Below are 17,081 nucleotides of genomic sequence, written 5' to 3' on the forward strand. Positions count from 1 at the left end.
ACCTTCAGGCGTAACTACTTCCTCTAACTTCGACAAGAACTTTTCCCTACTCTCCTCCTGTAGCCTTCTCTGATTCTTGCTCTCTGTATCAACATGCGGCAACGTCTCACGCCACTGCAATTCCTCCTCTTCCTTTTCAACTCGTGACTGTAACTTGCTATCCCCCAATACTTTATCAAAACTTTCAAATGACTCCTTTTCAAACTCTCTAGAAGCAATGTTTGTCTCGAGCCATTGGGGATCACAATTACTTCATACCCGGTTCTTTGATCGTATCGATACTTAATACCTACTTGCTCTTCCTTAATTAATTCTCCCGACTTACTCAGACCTAACTTTTCTCCTTGCTCTCTGTCTCAGAGTTGAAATTTCCGACTCGTGCTCTTCCAGTTTAAAGGAAAGATTGAACCTGTGAAAAATCTCTTTCTCTCTCTCTTTTTCTTTTGCTGGCCTCACCCTCGCAGCCGTCAATTGCCAAGTACCAGCTAACCCACTTCCTTTTCCAAGCTCTCGATACTCTGAACTGGCCTTCTTTCCTCAAGAACAACCAATTGCTTACAATGACAGTCTTACTGAGTTTGCTCTCACTTAGCTTTTCCCTCTTTAGACCACCTCAAACTCACACTTCTCTTTTGATATCGGCCAAGGCCCACTAATAGTCTTCGCTAAAAAAGCCGATTCTCTGCAGAAACTTAGCCTCACGCGCAACTTACGCTCTTGGCTAAGACAAAACACACTCTCCTCTAATCTCAAGAAAAGCTAAATGCTAACAGTACCAACACTCGATCTCCAAGTCAACTGAAAACTGCTCTGCAAAATGGCACTCTCTCTTTCTTTCCCAGTCAAGCTCCCACTTGACTCCGTCCACGGGTTTCTCTTTCTTCTTCACTCGTTGCACAAGTGGATTCTACTTCACTCTCCTGTTGTTCGCACTTGCAAAGTCAACGTCCAACAACAACCACCACAGCTGTCAATCCACTCCAACTGTCAAGAAATCTCGAAAGCCTACCCAGGAGCGCCGCTGTAGAGTTTTGTTCTTTGCTTGGGCTGACTATCTGGGGACCGACTAGCGCCCAAAAAAATTACAAATTGAAAGGGATGTTTTGATGGTTCTCAGACATCTATTGGAGGGTTATTTTGTCCCCAAGCTGCTCTTGTCGGCTGTAAGAGCCTCTAATTGGGAATAATGAATTGATTTGTGTAATCAAATAACATCAATTGAATAAACAAGAAAAATAAAAGATCACAAAAACACATCAAAATTCAACCAGAGTTTTACTATAAAAGATGGTTCACAACTTTAACTTTGTAACCAAATTCACAACTTAAGAGCTAATATTCTCTCAATTATACAAGCCCTCAATTCAGCCGTTTGATCTAGCTGCGGTTCTCCGGTGTTCGCAAGCGGTCTGATTTCCAATTGCGCAAACCGGCGTTCTGAATTTATCATGTCAGTTTAACTCTCTCAACAATGATTTTTTTATCACAACTCCTCTACAGGTCAACTCCTAAGCTACAGCTCTGTTGTGGTACTGTTTTGGTGATGCTGTTGTTCTACTCTTTAGTAACTTATCATGCAACAACGTACAAGAGAGATCAAAACAAATGAATTTGTTCACATCGCGTTATGAACCACAACAGTTATGCCTTCCTTACGTAAAACTTGTTATGATTTCAAATGAACAATTGAATGACCTGAATTCCTTCTCTATACATTGGTGACTTCTATTCAAGCTATTCAAACTAAAATAAAAGCAGTATCAGACTTATGACGCTACCAATTAATCAATCGGTTGAACTATGAACTCAAGAACTTAAGCTTTATTTGGAAGTTTAAAGTCCCCCCCTGCAGTTTCTTTAAAACAGATTCCCCAAAAACTGACAAGGATGGAACTTGCCCCAAGGTATGCACTCACTCCCAAACAAGATTGACCAAACTGAGTTAAATACCGGATGATAAACAACTTTTATACATTCGGTCCCCCTCAGAAAATCAATATTGCTACCATTCAATTTCTAAGAAACCATTCTTTTGTTCCACAAATGTGTGGTTTGCCAAATGGCTCTAAATTGCAAGCGAACAACCTTACGAACAACCCTATGGTAACCGATTTTCGAAATTCAAGTTGTATCCATTTCAATTGCGACACTTTTTTGAGAAAAGTAGGATTTCCCAAATTCTACACTTATTTTGAATGTTAAGACTAAATTTTTGTAAAATCCTTTTGTTTGAAAATTCTTCAAAGTTATTAGTATCAATTATTTTGAGGAATAGAATCGGGGTGAACTGAGCCAGGTGTCAAATATTTGGGGTTAAAAAAATAGCATTTAAACAAATTGTGGTGAACAAAATGGGACAGATTTCAATCAACCCAAGTTTTCCACCAAGCCTTAATACACCAGCCAAAGTTAAATAAAAAATGTGATCCAACGATAAGTAGAGTTGAACTGGGTTACTTTTAGTAAAAATTTAGTTTTGTCGAAATAAGTTTAAGAATTGCCGTGAATACTGGCGGAAAACATTCACCGCAAAGCACCCGCATCGATTTGCGGTAATTTTTTTACCCGTTAATTGACGTAACGATTTTTAACGTTGAAAGTTTTATTCATACAATCGCTCACCGCACTTCTTACATTTTTAAGCGATTTTTAATAATATTGACACCTCGACCCGGTTTAATATTTAAAAATAGCAAAATCCCTCCATTCAGCTGAATCCAAATTTGTCCCCAAATTATCCGATCAATCATGGCGAACTTCAAACTGAAAAAGGTATCAAAATGAAACTTAAAAAATAAACTCAAAAAAGAAACTTAAATTAATCTATGCTCATTAGATGAACATTTTTAGTAAGAGAACTTACCTAATTGAACGGATGGAAATCTGTTTCCCCGAATTTGAACAAACTTCGCAGTGGTCTCTACTAACATGGAACTTAGCATATAAAGAACAACTGAATCGGTTGTTATCTGAAGCGTATTTTTTTGTACACGGGACTGCAACAGTTGGCGAACATCAATTGTTAACTAGCGAAAACTTAGATATGCGCTGTGTGGACTTCACGACCGGAACTTTGTCCAGACTGTGCACTCGGTCGCATGGATCAGGGTCTAAAGTTACCTGTCCGGTCTTTGTGTGTTTGTTCATGTTTCTAAACCGCGTAAATTTGAACGTTCCCTTTGTGGGATTAGTTCGTTCTGGAAATACCGATTTTCAGTCTGAAACCTCCGCTTCGGCCCCATGTCAACAACCCAAGCCCATCTGGCCAATACCTGTCTTGGGTTGCTGACATCCTCCTGGGAACAAACTTTGATCCTTGTCTTTGTAATTGACAAATCTATTGATTCTGAAGCCTGGCGGTATTGCTATAGCAAATTTTGGGATACTGTGGAAGCGGGAAAAATGGATTTTACGCTTGTTAAAGATGGCACTAAAGCCCAAGCTCTCTACAAAAGGACATTGATCATCTCTTGTGAAGAAACAAGGTAAGAATGTATCCACATCTGTACGAACTTTAAAGATAATTGCAGCTTATTGGACACAATATCTTTGCAAGATAAACAAAAAAATTATTAAAGATAAACAAAACAAATTGTTAAAATAAAAGATATTTACCACTGTGATAATCTTTTAATATTCAGCACGAAATGAGGATTAAGTCTATGAATTAATTCTATAAATTTTGTCGATAGTTCATCCTCTTGTACTTTGTTTGCTAGTGACGTCTGTAACAAATATATATTTTTTTTAAATATGCAATCTCAAAATATAGACTTTGTGCTTCTAACAGGAGACAGCTATAAAAAAAATTCTCCCAAGTCCATGAATTACTAAGAAGTAACTTTTAAAACAGAAAAAACGGCGTCTACTTTTCATAACTAGCGTCTACGGTGCAAAATTTTGCGACTAATTTTACTCACTTGTTAAAAATCACATTCCAGTTTTCCTATCAGAATGTAATGAACGTGTGAAAAGTACTAAAAAACACCAAAAATGAAAAAGCGAAGCCCTAACTGGAAATTTTACTTAGTGTTTTTCACTTTAAAACTCAAAGTTGAAAAATGTAATCCACTTCACGCCGCAAAATATTTTTGCGGAAGCGCCTTCTACAAAGAAATGTGCGGCATTTGGACTGCAACATTCCGCAAAGAAGCACATTCCACAGAAAATGAAAATGCGTTCCACAAAGAATTGTGCGGTATAGTATAATCCTTCATTTTAGATATCTTTAAAGATTAATAGCAAAAAGATTAAATTTTCGAGAAATGGCCTTACCGCCGAACGTAGCTACATTCACATTTCTTTAGAAGTATTTTCCATTTTAGTCTATTTATTTGCGCGTGGAAACATCCTCCGCGCTATTTAAGCTCTTTGCGCATTGGGCGTCAAAAGACGGCACGAACTGCGAGCCACATTCTTCGTAAATAGTTTTTGTTTCGGTACCGGTAGACGCTAGTATTATTTACCTCGGATCAGCGTCTACCTATATTTGCCTACTAAAATTTATGTTGAACCTTATTTTTTGGACGTGTTTTTAAGAATTGTTATGCTTAGTTAAACTACCCGGGTCGTACAACTTAAACAAGCAATCAATTTTTCTTAGGCTAAAAGATTTTCTTAGGCTAAGATTACATTTGACCAATATTTGGGCTATATTTAAGGAAGTTTGCAGCTATGATAGCAAGCAAAATTTTAAACGGATTTAAAGCGATTTAAGAGTTGTCTTATTTTCGCGCGACCAATTTTTTGCCAATCAGAATTGAGCAAAATTTAGCTTTGCAAAACCAAAATTGTTAAAAACAAATCATAATTGCGCATGACTTCGTCGGTTGAAGAGGTTTGTAATTTCAATTCAACAATTTTGGCTTTAATTTTTTTGGCTTCATGTTTTCTTTTCAGATTCAAATTGAGATTTATTACAACATCACAGCCCAAATAAAAAAATCGGTTAGCTCAATTTGGATTTTTTAAGTTTCAATTCAATTAATTCAGCTATCCTTGATTTCAGGCAAATTTTTACTGAGGTTTGTAACCTCAATTCAACAAATTTGGCTTTACATTTTTTGTCTTCACAATAGGTTTTTTTCCAGATTCAAATTGAGATTTCTTTACAACATCACAGCCAAAATCAATACGAGAAAACCAAAAAATGATTAGTTAAATTTGGATTCTTTAAGTTTCAATTCAACTAATTCAGTTACCCTTGATTCCAGGCAAACAATCTCCAAAAAACCTGGACAAAAGTAAATCAAAACCCTCAAAAATTTACGAAAATTTTTCTGTTTTCTTAACCTAATGACATAGCTTAGCAATTGCAAGCATTGATGATTTTTAGTGATATATGACACATCATTTAATCTGAGATTTCGAGTTTATATAATTCTTCTGCAGTTCGGTGAGTTCGTGTTCAACTCAATTTTTATTTGGTTTGGCCAATTTTTATTTTGAAAATTTATTTAGAGTCGAAAATCAATTTAAAAGAATGAGCACATTCAATCTGCTTTTGACATCTTCTATGCAAGTATAAATCATTATTTTATTCAAAAATTTTGACAATTTTACACTATTTAAAATTTTAAAGGTTTGGAGCATTTTGCTCTCTATTTTAGATGCAGATCTTTGTTATTTTCATAAGAGCACCTGTTGAGCCGATAGACTTGCTGTTGCGAAGGTACTGCATGGAGCGCATGGACTGAAACTGATGGAAAACTAATGGGCTTGAAATGTTAAATTAAAACCTTCAAAATACATGAATTGTTAATTTAAATTTAAAACTATATAACGGTTTTCACTGAGCGGAGAAACTACAATAAAAATAGATTTAATGGAGTTTTCGTATTTCAATTTAAAATTCATTTTAAGCAATTATAATGCATTTTTTTTCAATGGAATTAAATAGAGTTATGAGGATTTAAATCGTTAAAATGGTCCCCTATTGAGGCCGTAGAAGGGATTTTGTTGATGACATTTTTAAAAATAAAAACCGCTATAAAATCGATTTCTATTTCAATCATTCCAATGCGGGTACCGATTTGTAAAAAGTGGCAATGATTGTAAAAATTTATCAGCAGTTATTAGATTAGATGTTACCACTACTGGTAATCAAATTTCTGGTCAAACACTTCATCAAATCATCACGTTCCTCGTTTGATTTTGAATTACAATTTGAACATTAACTTGATTAATACAAGCATTTGAATTGAATTTATTAGTGTGTTATACAATTTGAATAATACAAGCATTTGAATTGAGTTTATTAGTATATTGTACAAAGTTATTGGATTTATTTAGAGTATTAATTAGAATGTCCATTATAAACTCATTTATAGAAATCGTGTTTCTTTGCTATGCAACCTTCCAAGCAACTTAGCTAGACCAATTTTTGGTGCAGAATATTTCGATAGACCCAAATCAGTGATTGTGCATAAGGATGCATATCATTCTTGGACATCTTAAATTGGTATTTCTGAAACCAGCGAAGCATTTTCAGAGGCCCAAATCCAATGTTTCCAATAGTCTGGGCCGATATTTCAACACCCAGAATTCGACAACCCTCCGGAGGCAGATTTGCATAGCAGCTCGCCAGAACCCCGTCCACGTAAATGGTTCCGGCAGCTGTTAAAGGTGCTCCAAAACCGAATTTCTCACAATGAGTAATCGATACAATTTTGGAGGTTTCGCCGTTTTGAACCATCAAAAGATCGCCAACTTTCAACTCGCCTGCTAGTTTTGCAACCCGTTTTTCTGATGATTCGAAGATCAGATGGTCATCAGTTATGTAAACTTCCGATCCGTTTTGAAGCGTGATTCTCTTGAACCGAGTTGATTCTAAGCTGTAGTCCAACCAAGCTATGAAAGGCGAGAATAGTTGATTTCCGTTTCTGGTGTCGTAGCTGAGTACTAGATCTCCAGGTTTGAGATTTTTGATTGCTTCTGTCATTTCAGTTCCCGCTCTAATTATGGTCACGTGAGATTGGAGAGGAAAGCAGCTCTTTTTTGGAGTCGGATCCTTTGTTGTCTCATTTCTTTTGTTACTCTCTGCTTTTTCCTCTTCTTCCTTCTCCTAAAATAGACAAATAAAAACATCTGTCGCCCAAAAAGGAGGGACAGCGCTTCAAAATTAGTTTGCTTTAAACTCATTTGCCAACGAGAGGGGACTTGAGAAATTCAAAAAGACAAAATGAAGAAGATACAGAAGTCCTTGATCTATGGCGAATGAACAAAAAAAACCAATGGACTATAACTTAAGTAATCACGCTTTAAATAAAAATGGGACTAATTGATTCAAGTTGAATCATAAACATAAACATAAAGCAAATAAACATAACATAGAGTAACATAAACCAAGCGAATCAGTATAAATCAGTTTCTTGGCTACCCGGGTTGAAAAAAATCCTGGTTATCGAGCAAAGTTCATTTATTGCAATTTATTAATTAAACGAATGCAAGAGAAAAGTATATAAATTGCATTCTTTTTAAGCAAATTATTTCTCTATACATACAAAACGATAGTTTAAAAACTTGAAACACTGGCTTATTTGAACCAATTTATTGTTGTTTTCAGAAGAAAATGAACATCATTTTTAAAAGACAATTAAGTTCTCTAGAAAGTTAAAGACACGTTTTTGAAACACCTGTCACAAGAGGTTCCCGGGAATGGAAAACTGCTAAACTTATTCAGAAAATTATTGGAGAGACGCAATTTCAATTTGATTCACAATTGCCCTTAGATACAAACCTTACTTTAAAGTTACCCGCAGCAACATTGTAAGTGTTCTTGTTTTCATTACAATTGTCAAGCAATGCTTAGTTGTGAAAAATTGAGTTGACGTTTCAAAGTTTCAGTGACGCGCAACAACCTTTTATGATAGAAAATCAGTGATAATAAAAAATAAAACAATTACTTTGGTCAGATTGCACTCATGCCAGTTTGCCATCTAAAGAAATGTACATTCTGATGATGACAAAACTATTTTGAAAAATTGTAAGTATCACTCCAAAACTTGATTACGTAGCTTGAGTATTTAATAATCTCGTTTGTTTTAGATTCTTATGTAGCTACTAGTGTTTCAGCATTAAAATGAGAGTTTCACAGGTTCCATGACAATTTACCACGTGCCTGTTTACCCAATGCCACTATACCCAATGCCATTATACCCAATGCCATTATACCCAATGCATTATACCCAATGCCAATATATACCCAATGCCTTTATACTCAATGCCATTATACCCAATGCCATTATACCCAAAGCCATCTTACCCAATGCAATTATACCCAATGCCATTATACCCAATGCCATTATACCCAATGCCATTATACCCAATGCCATTATACCCAATGCCATTTTATGCCCAACGACATTATACTCAATGCCATTATACCCAATGCCACTTTAACCAATGCAATTATACCCAATGCCATTATGACCAATGTCATTATACTTATTGACATTATATACCCAATGCAATTATACCCAATGCCATTATTCCCAATGCCACTATACCCAATGCCATTATACCCAATGCCATTATACCCAATGCGTTATACCCAATGCCAATATATACCCAATGCCTTTATACTCAATGCCGTTATACCCAATGCCATTATACCCAAAGCCATCTTACCCAATGCAATTATACCCAATGCCATTATACCCAATGCCATTATACCCAATGCCATTATATGACCAACGATATTATACCCAATGCCATTATACCCAATGCCACTTTAACCAATGCAATTATACCCAATGCCATTATGACCAATGTCATTGTACTTATTCACATTATATACCCAATGCAATTATACCCAATTCCATTATACGCCATGCCAGTATACCCAATGCCATTATACCCAATTCCATTCTACCCAATGCCATTATACCCAATAACATTATACCCAATGCCATTATACCCAATGCCATTATACCCAATGCCATTATACCCAATGCAATTATACCCAATGCCATTATACCCAATTCCATTATACCCAATGCCATTATACCCAATGCCATTATACCCAATGCCATTATACCCAATGCCATTATATACCCAATGACATTATACCCAATGCCATTATACCCAATTCCACTTTAACCAATGCACTTATACCCAATGCCATTATGACCAATGTCATTATACTTATTGGCATTATATACCCAATGCAATTATACCCAATTCCATTATACGCCATGCCAGTATACCCATTGCCATTATACCCAATTCCATTCTACCCAATGCCATTATACCCAATAACATTATACCCAATGCCATTATACCCAATGCCATTATACCCAATGCCATTATACCCAATGCCATTATACCCAATGCCATTATACGCCATGTCATTTTATGCCCAATGACATTATACCCAATTCCATTCTACCCAATGCCATTATACCCAATGCATTATACCCAATGCCATTATACCCAATGTCATTATACCCAATGCCATTATATGCACAATTCCATTTCACCCAATGCCATTATACCCGATGTCATTATACCCGATGCCATTATACCCAATGCCATTATACCCCATGTCATTATACCCAATGCCATTATACCCAATGCCATTATGCCCAATTCCATTTTACCCGATGTCATTATACCCGATGCTATTATACCCAAGGCCATTATACCCAATGCCACTATACCCAATGCCATTATACCCAATGCCAATATATGCACAATTCCTTTACACCCAATGCCATTATACCCAATTCCATTATACCTAATGGCATTATACCCAATGCCATTAAACCCAATGCCTTTATACCCAATGCCATTATACCCAATGCCATTATGTGCCCAATGACATTATACCCAATGCCATTATACCCAATGCCACTTTAACCAATGCAATTATACCCAATGCCATTATACGCCATGCCAGTATACCCAATGCCATTATACCCAATTCCATTCTACCCAATGCCATTATACCCAATAACATTATACCCAATGCCATTATACCCAATGCCATTATACCCAAAGCCATTATACCCAATGCCATTATACCCAATGCCATTATACGCCATGTCATTTTATGCCCAATGACATTATACCCAATTCCATTCTACCCAATGCCATTATACCCAATGCATTATACCCAATGCCATTATACCCAATGTCATTATACCCAATGCCATTATATGCACAATTCCATTACACCCAATGCCATTTTACTCAATGTCAATATATGCCCAATGACATTATACCCAATGCCATTATACCCAATGCCACTTTAACCAATGCAATTATACCCAATGCCATTATGATCATTGTCATTATACTTATTGGCATTATATACCCAATGCAATTATACCCAATTCCATTATACGCCATGCCAGTATACCCATTGCCATTATACCCAATTCCATTCTACCCAATGCCATTATACCCAATAACATTATACCCAATGCCATTATACCCAATGCCCTTATACCCAATGCCATTATACCCAATGCAATTATACCCAATGCCATTATACGCCATGTCATTTTATGCCCAATGACATTATACGCAATTCCATTATACCCAAAGCCATTATACCCAATGCCATTATACCCAATGCCATTATACGCCATGTCATTTTATGCCCAATGACATTATACCCAATTCCATTCTACCCAATGCCATTATACCCAATGCATTATACCCAATGCCATTATACCCAATGTCATTATACCCAATGCCATTATATGCACAATTCCATTACAACCAATGCCATTTTACTCAATGTCAATATATGCCCAATGACATTATACCCAATGCCATTATACCCAATGCCACTTTAACCAATGCAATTATACCCAATGCCATTATGATCATTGTCTTTATACTTATTGGCATTATATACCCAATGCAATTATACCCAATTCCATTATACGCCATGCCAGTATACCCATTGCCATTATACCCAATTCCATTCTACCCAATGCCATTATACCCAATAACATTATACCCAATGCCATTATACCCAATGCCATTATACCCAATGCCATTATAACCAATGCAATTATACCCAATGCCATTATACGCCATGTCATTTTATGCCCAATGACATTATACGCAATTCCATTATACCCAAAGCCATTATACCCAATGCCATTATACCCAATGCCATTATACGCCATGTCATTTTATGCCCAATGACATTATACCCAATTCCATTCTACCCAATGCCATTATACCCAATGCATTATACCCAAGGCCATTATACCCAATGTCATTATACCCAATGCCATTATATGCACAATTCCATTACACCCAATGCGATTTAACTCAATGTCATTATATGCCCAATGACATTATACCCAATGCCATTATACCCAATGCCACTTTAACCAATGCAATTATACCCAATGCCATTATGATCAATGTCATTATACTTATTGGCATTATATACCCAATGCAATTATACCCAATTCCATTATACGCCATGCCAGTATACCCATTGCCATTATACCCAATTCCATTCTACCCAATGCCATTATACCCAATAACATTATACCCAATGCCATTATACCCAATGCAATTATACCCAATGCCATTATACCCAATGCAATTATACCCAATGTCATTATACCCAATGCCATTATATGCACAATTCCATTACACCCAATGCCATTTTACTCAATGTCATTATACCTAATGGCCTTATACCTAATGCCATTATATACCAAATGCCATTTTACCCAATGCCATTATACCCGATGTCATTATACCCGATGCCATTATACCCAATGCCATTATACCCGATGTCATTATACCCAATGTTATTATACCCAATGCCATTATGCCCAATTCCATTTTACCCGATGTCATTATACCCGATGCTATTATACCCAAGGCCATTATACCCAATGCCACGATACCCAATGCCATTATACCCAATGCCATTATACGCCATGTCATTTTATGCCCAATGACATTATACCCAATTCCATTCTACCCAATGCCATTATACCCAATGCATTATACCCAATGCCATTATACCCAATGTCAATATACCCAATGCCAATATATGCACAATTCCTTTACACCCAATGCCATTATACCCAATTCCATTATACCTAATGGCATTATACCCAATGCCATTATACCCAATGCCTTTATACCCAATGCCATTATACCCAATGCCATTATACCCAATGCCATTATATGCCCAATGACATTATACCCAATGCCACTTTAACCAATGCAATTATACCCAATGCCATTATGATCAATGTCATTATACTTATTGGCATTCTATACCCAATGTAATTATACCCAATTCCATTATACGCCATGCCAGTATACCCAATGCCATTATACCCAATTCCATTCTACCCAATGCCATTATACCCAATAACATTATACCCAATGCCATTATACCCAATGCCATTATACCCAAAGCCATTATACCCAATGCCATTATACCCAATGCCATTATACGCCATGTCATTTTATGCCCAATGACATTATACCCAATTCCATTCTACCCAATGCCATTATACCCAATGCATTATACCCAATGCCATTATACCCAATGTCAATATACCCAATGCCATTATATGCACAATTCCATTACACCCAATGCCATTATACTCAATGTCATTATACCTAATGGCCTTATACCTAATGCCATTATATACCCAATGCCATTTTACCCAATGCCATTATACCCGATGTCATTATACCCGATGCCATTATACCCAATGCCATTATACCCGATGTCATTATACCCAATGCCATTATACCCAATGCCATTATGCCAAATTCCATTTTACCCGATGTCATTATACCCGATGCTATTATACCCAAGGCCATTATACCCAATGCCACTATACCCAATGCCATTATACCCAATGCCAATATATGCACAATTCCATTACACCCAATGCCATTATACCCAATGTCATTATACCTAATGGCATTATACCCAATGCCATTATATACCCAATGCCATTTTACCCAATGCCATTATACCCGATGTCATTATACCCGATGCCATTATACCCAATGCCATTATACCCGATGTCATTATACCAATGCCATTATACCCAATGTCATTATACCCAATGCCATTATACCCAATGTCATTATACCCAATGCCATTATAACTAATGGCATCATACCCAATGCCATTATAAACCCAATGCTATTATACTTAACACTAATTTACACAATACCCGTTTTTGTTTCCTATCAATAATCCGATTACAAATTAGCGGTCGTTATTACAAGGATATTTTTTTACATACTTAAAGGGACAATATAATCCCATGATCGGTTGTGATAGTTTCATGTCAAGTCTCATGGGCCATTTTATTATATCGTCGGCTAAATAGTCGTTCTGAAAGTGGCAAGTTGAGTATATGGCAATAATTAATGGCATTAAGAATTGTCTTGACACAAATTTTGCATATTATGACCACAAGCGGACTCTAACAGAATAATATGCAGGGAATTGTTCCTAATTTTTTGAAAGAATTTTATCTGATTGACAGAACCTAATTTAAAACTTTGGTTTTTAGTGTTGCATAAGGCATTGAGAGAATGCGCTCAAATTGGTTGGTGGCATTTCTTTGATATAATCTGTTTCACAAATAATTTTTGTCTAAATTGACTTTTCATTTATATCATTTTAAGACCAATTTTTCATGCCATATTGATGAGTGACGGGTTTCGTTTACTGTTAGTTTTCACTTTGTCTCTACTTACAGTAAACTATTCAATTCATAAATGCAAAAGTAATTCTTTATAGCATACACTATGATACCAAAAATCTTCGTACACCTAAAGATTTTTTAAAAGCAATACAAACATCAAATAATATAAAATTTTGAGTTCAAATTCGTTCTCTAATAACGAGTCATTACACCTTTAGCTTTTTTAACGTCTAGTAAAGTTTTCATACACTTTCATCACGACGTCTGCGTCCATTCATTCCAAATTATATACGAGAAGGCGATATGAGCCATTCTAATGCGCTCCAGTGAGGTTTTGGGATTTTTCAAAACATCGGTAACTAACTTTTTTTCTGATTTTTTTAAAACAATTTCTGGGGTTCTTCCACTCGATTTTGGGGCTCCGAAATCCTAATTGTTCACGTAACGCTTGTATGCGTACTATGCACTGGATCTTGATTTCAAGTTGAGTTGCTTTTGTTATTTAGACCATGAAAGAGAGATTTCATAGATTTCTTTTATCTTATCCCAAAAAACTGTTTGTTTTCGTAATTTTTACCTCAAAATTGCCCTTGAATTTTCAATAGGGTTAAGAACTGGACTGTAAGCTGACCATTCAGGCACCTTCCACTTGCCGTTAATCTTCGATTTATGCACAGGAGCATTATCTTGTTCAAAAATAACATCCAGGAAATGAATTTTTTCTTCGTAATTTCCAAAATCTCCAAATAACCAACAGTGCTTAGCTTATTTGGACACTTAACAAACAATTTTCGTCCATCTGATTGTGTTGCACCCCAAAGCATAATAAATCGTTTTTCCGAACTCAAACTTTTCGTGTTCTTTTTTCAAGAAATCTTGTTCCATTTCTTCGAAAAACTCTACCAACTCCGTCGGGGAGATTCGCACCCCTGTTTTATCAGTAAAAAACAACATTCTGCCAAAATGATAAAGTCTTCTTGGACATATTGATACACCATTTTCATTGAAAACACTTGCTTTATTTCTTCAAAGAAACTTTTTGCACCATTTCTTGAAAAAATGTCTTTTTTTTGAAATTTAGTCTAACTGTACCTCTGCAAATTGTATCGTAGCTCGAGAAGGCGTTATGAGCCACTCTAATGCGCTCCAGTGAGGTTTTAGGATCTTTCAAAACATCGGTAACTAATTTTTTTCCGATCTTTTTGACAATTTCTGGGGTTCTCCCGCTCGATTTTTGGGCTTCGAAATTGTTACTTTTCAGGTAAAATTTGTATGCATACTGTGCACTGGATCTTGATTTCCAAGTTGAGTTCCTTTTGTTTTTTAGACCATGAAAAGCCTACATCTCGTGGCGTAACTACTTGGCAAACGGTGAAAGAACAAAGCGGTTTAACCATCTTTTCTGTTTAAGCGGAGAAAGTGTGAATGAAATTTCTGTTAAAACTTCTCAATTTCACACCTTTTTTCAAGTCTTCGCCCAGATCATGTTTATGAAGCACGAATCATGCTCTGAAAGCAGAAATCATGCTGCACGTAGCTTTTTGGTACCATAGTGTAGTCTCAAAAGTTTGAGTTTATAAGAGTAATATATGTCCATCAAAAAAATCATAACTAACATTACATTATTTACAGAGTTAAAGACAAATAAATGAGACGCTAGATTCCAAAATTGATCAAAAATGTTGTAGAACAAAGATGGGGAAAGACATCAAGGTTCAATTTTTACAAGACATGTTTAACAGAACAGCTTGCTTTTAGTTTTGGAAGGCAAGTTATCTTACCTTTTGTTCACGTTCTCTTTTTTCACGCGCCTCTTTTTCCTTTTGCACAACCACTTTGAAGCTCCCTCCTAGGAACTTCTGAAGTGCCTCGTATGTACTGTCATATTTGGTACTGTCTGCCAGTCTAATTAATGTCGATATTGGCTCTAGATACATTTCGGTGGAAAGCATGGCTGGATTTATTGTCAATGAATTCCGCCATTGATCCATTGCATGTCCATCTTTAATCGTGTCTTTCTTATGCAGTTCGCGAGATCCACCGTTCCAAATTACAGTACTCGAAGCCAAAAGCGATGTTCCATTAACTGCCAGTGACGAATTGTCACCCCCCGAAATGTTGCTTCCAACGTCCAGAAAACCAGAACTGAACGAGGCAGTTAGAGCCGTTCGAATTGACTCAATATCCTTCGAATCAGTTTTAATAGCGGATGAGTTTATTTTCAGCTCGACCGATCCTCCACCCGAGGCCTTAGTGACCACAAAATGTCCCCACCGGTTGAAAAACCGTTCAAAACTCGTTCTGTTTCCCTCCGAATTAATTTCAAATTTAGCGGGTAGGGTTCTTACGTCTTCAATGAAGTCGGTTGTCAGTTTCAACCCGGGATCGCAAAAGTTGCCCAAGTTGACCTCAAACAGTCGCTCTTCCACAAAGTATGACATTTCTTGGCTTTTGGTCGATGATTTCTTATCAGCTTGCAAATTGAAGCCAGCTTTACTCGAGAACGAGAACACGGAATAATCGACGTTTAATGAAACGTTCAGATGGGATAGCCGTCCTTTTACAAGTTCTTGGGTGGTTTCATAGTTGTACATAAATGTACCTGTTTGATTGACAGCGACTATTTTTGCAATACTAGGAATAGTCAATCCATATTTTGTTTGCACTTCTGTTACGTCAAATATTTTACTCGGCACGCAAGAATCGTTCAAAATGTTGTACCCCTGACCAATAAGAGGTGCTGAGCTTTCTGCAATGCTTACTTGCGTATCTTTAACCCCAAGTTCCTTCAAGAACTTCTCGCCAATTGGGGTTAAGTCATGATCCGTTTTCAAGTTTAACCCTTTCGTTGAAATGTACTTCAGGTCATTTTTATTCTCTACGCCTATCTTCTTGAGGTCCCCAACGACCCCTTGAATCTGAGTTGCGGCATCTGGACTGTCTGGAACCTCTTTAGCTATGAATTGCTGGGCTTCTTGGATCAAAGGGTCCGCAATTCCGCCCTCGAGAGCTTTCGTAAAGAACTCAAAGAAATGCTGCTCATCTTTTGACAAAGGACTTTTGCTCGCGTTCTTGGCTTCAACTTTAGATCCTATTGTCACATTTTTGGGACCATCGTGAAAAGCCTCGTTAAAGATGAGCTGGCCATAAGCATCGCCATTAGTTTCGAAAAGCTTCAAACAAGCTTGATATAGATTCCGTACTTGCCTGGTACCATCCGGCAAAACAGTGTAATCCCCATCTCTGTTCAGATATTCAACATCATTCTCCAAAGCCACAACTGGCGCGTTAACTTCCAAGAACTGGAATATAGTCTCGCGAACAGTTTTCATCTTTGACTGGATATTTTGGGCGAACTTCTTTGGGTTTTCCCCTAAAGAGGTACTCCAAGTTATCACCCCCACGACATTGGGTCGTTTT

At 36.7% G+C, this 17,081-nt stretch overlaps 1 protein-coding gene across 1 annotated transcript; it reads right to left on the minus strand.

Moving 5' to 3' along the window:
- Positions 1-5,943: 5,943 nt before the first annotated feature.
- LOC142344181 (uncharacterized) lies at positions 5,944-17,066 on the minus strand. The gene is made up of 2 exons (XM_075395715.1): positions 15,443-17,066; positions 5,944-7,063 (listed from the first exon to the last, which is right to left on the minus strand). Exons 1-2 carry the CDS (start codon positions 16,991-16,993, stop codon positions 6,371-6,373), a joined length of 2,244 nt encoding a protein of 747 aa, XP_075251830.1. The 5' UTR covers positions 16,994-17,066; the 3' UTR covers positions 5,944-6,370.
- Between the last annotated feature and the right edge of the window lie 15 nt (positions 17,067-17,081).

This window comes from Convolutriloba macropyga, chromosome 8 (assembly GCF_964194025.1).
Source record: "Convolutriloba macropyga chromosome 8, txConMacr16.3, whole genome shotgun sequence".
Taxonomy (NCBI): domain Eukaryota; kingdom Metazoa; phylum Xenacoelomorpha; order Acoela; family Convolutidae; genus Convolutriloba; species Convolutriloba macropyga.

Bases quoted from the DNA above. Each gene is read 5' to 3' on its own strand.
- LOC142344181 (XM_075395715.1), bottom strand. From the start codon at position 16,993: ATGAAAACTGTTCGCGAGACTATATTCCAGTTCTTGGAAGTTAACGCG. The intron at 7,064-15,442 runs GTAAGATAACTT...TGTCTATTTTAG, and splicing joins AAAGAGAACGTGAACAAAAG to GAGAAGGAAGAAGAGGAAAA.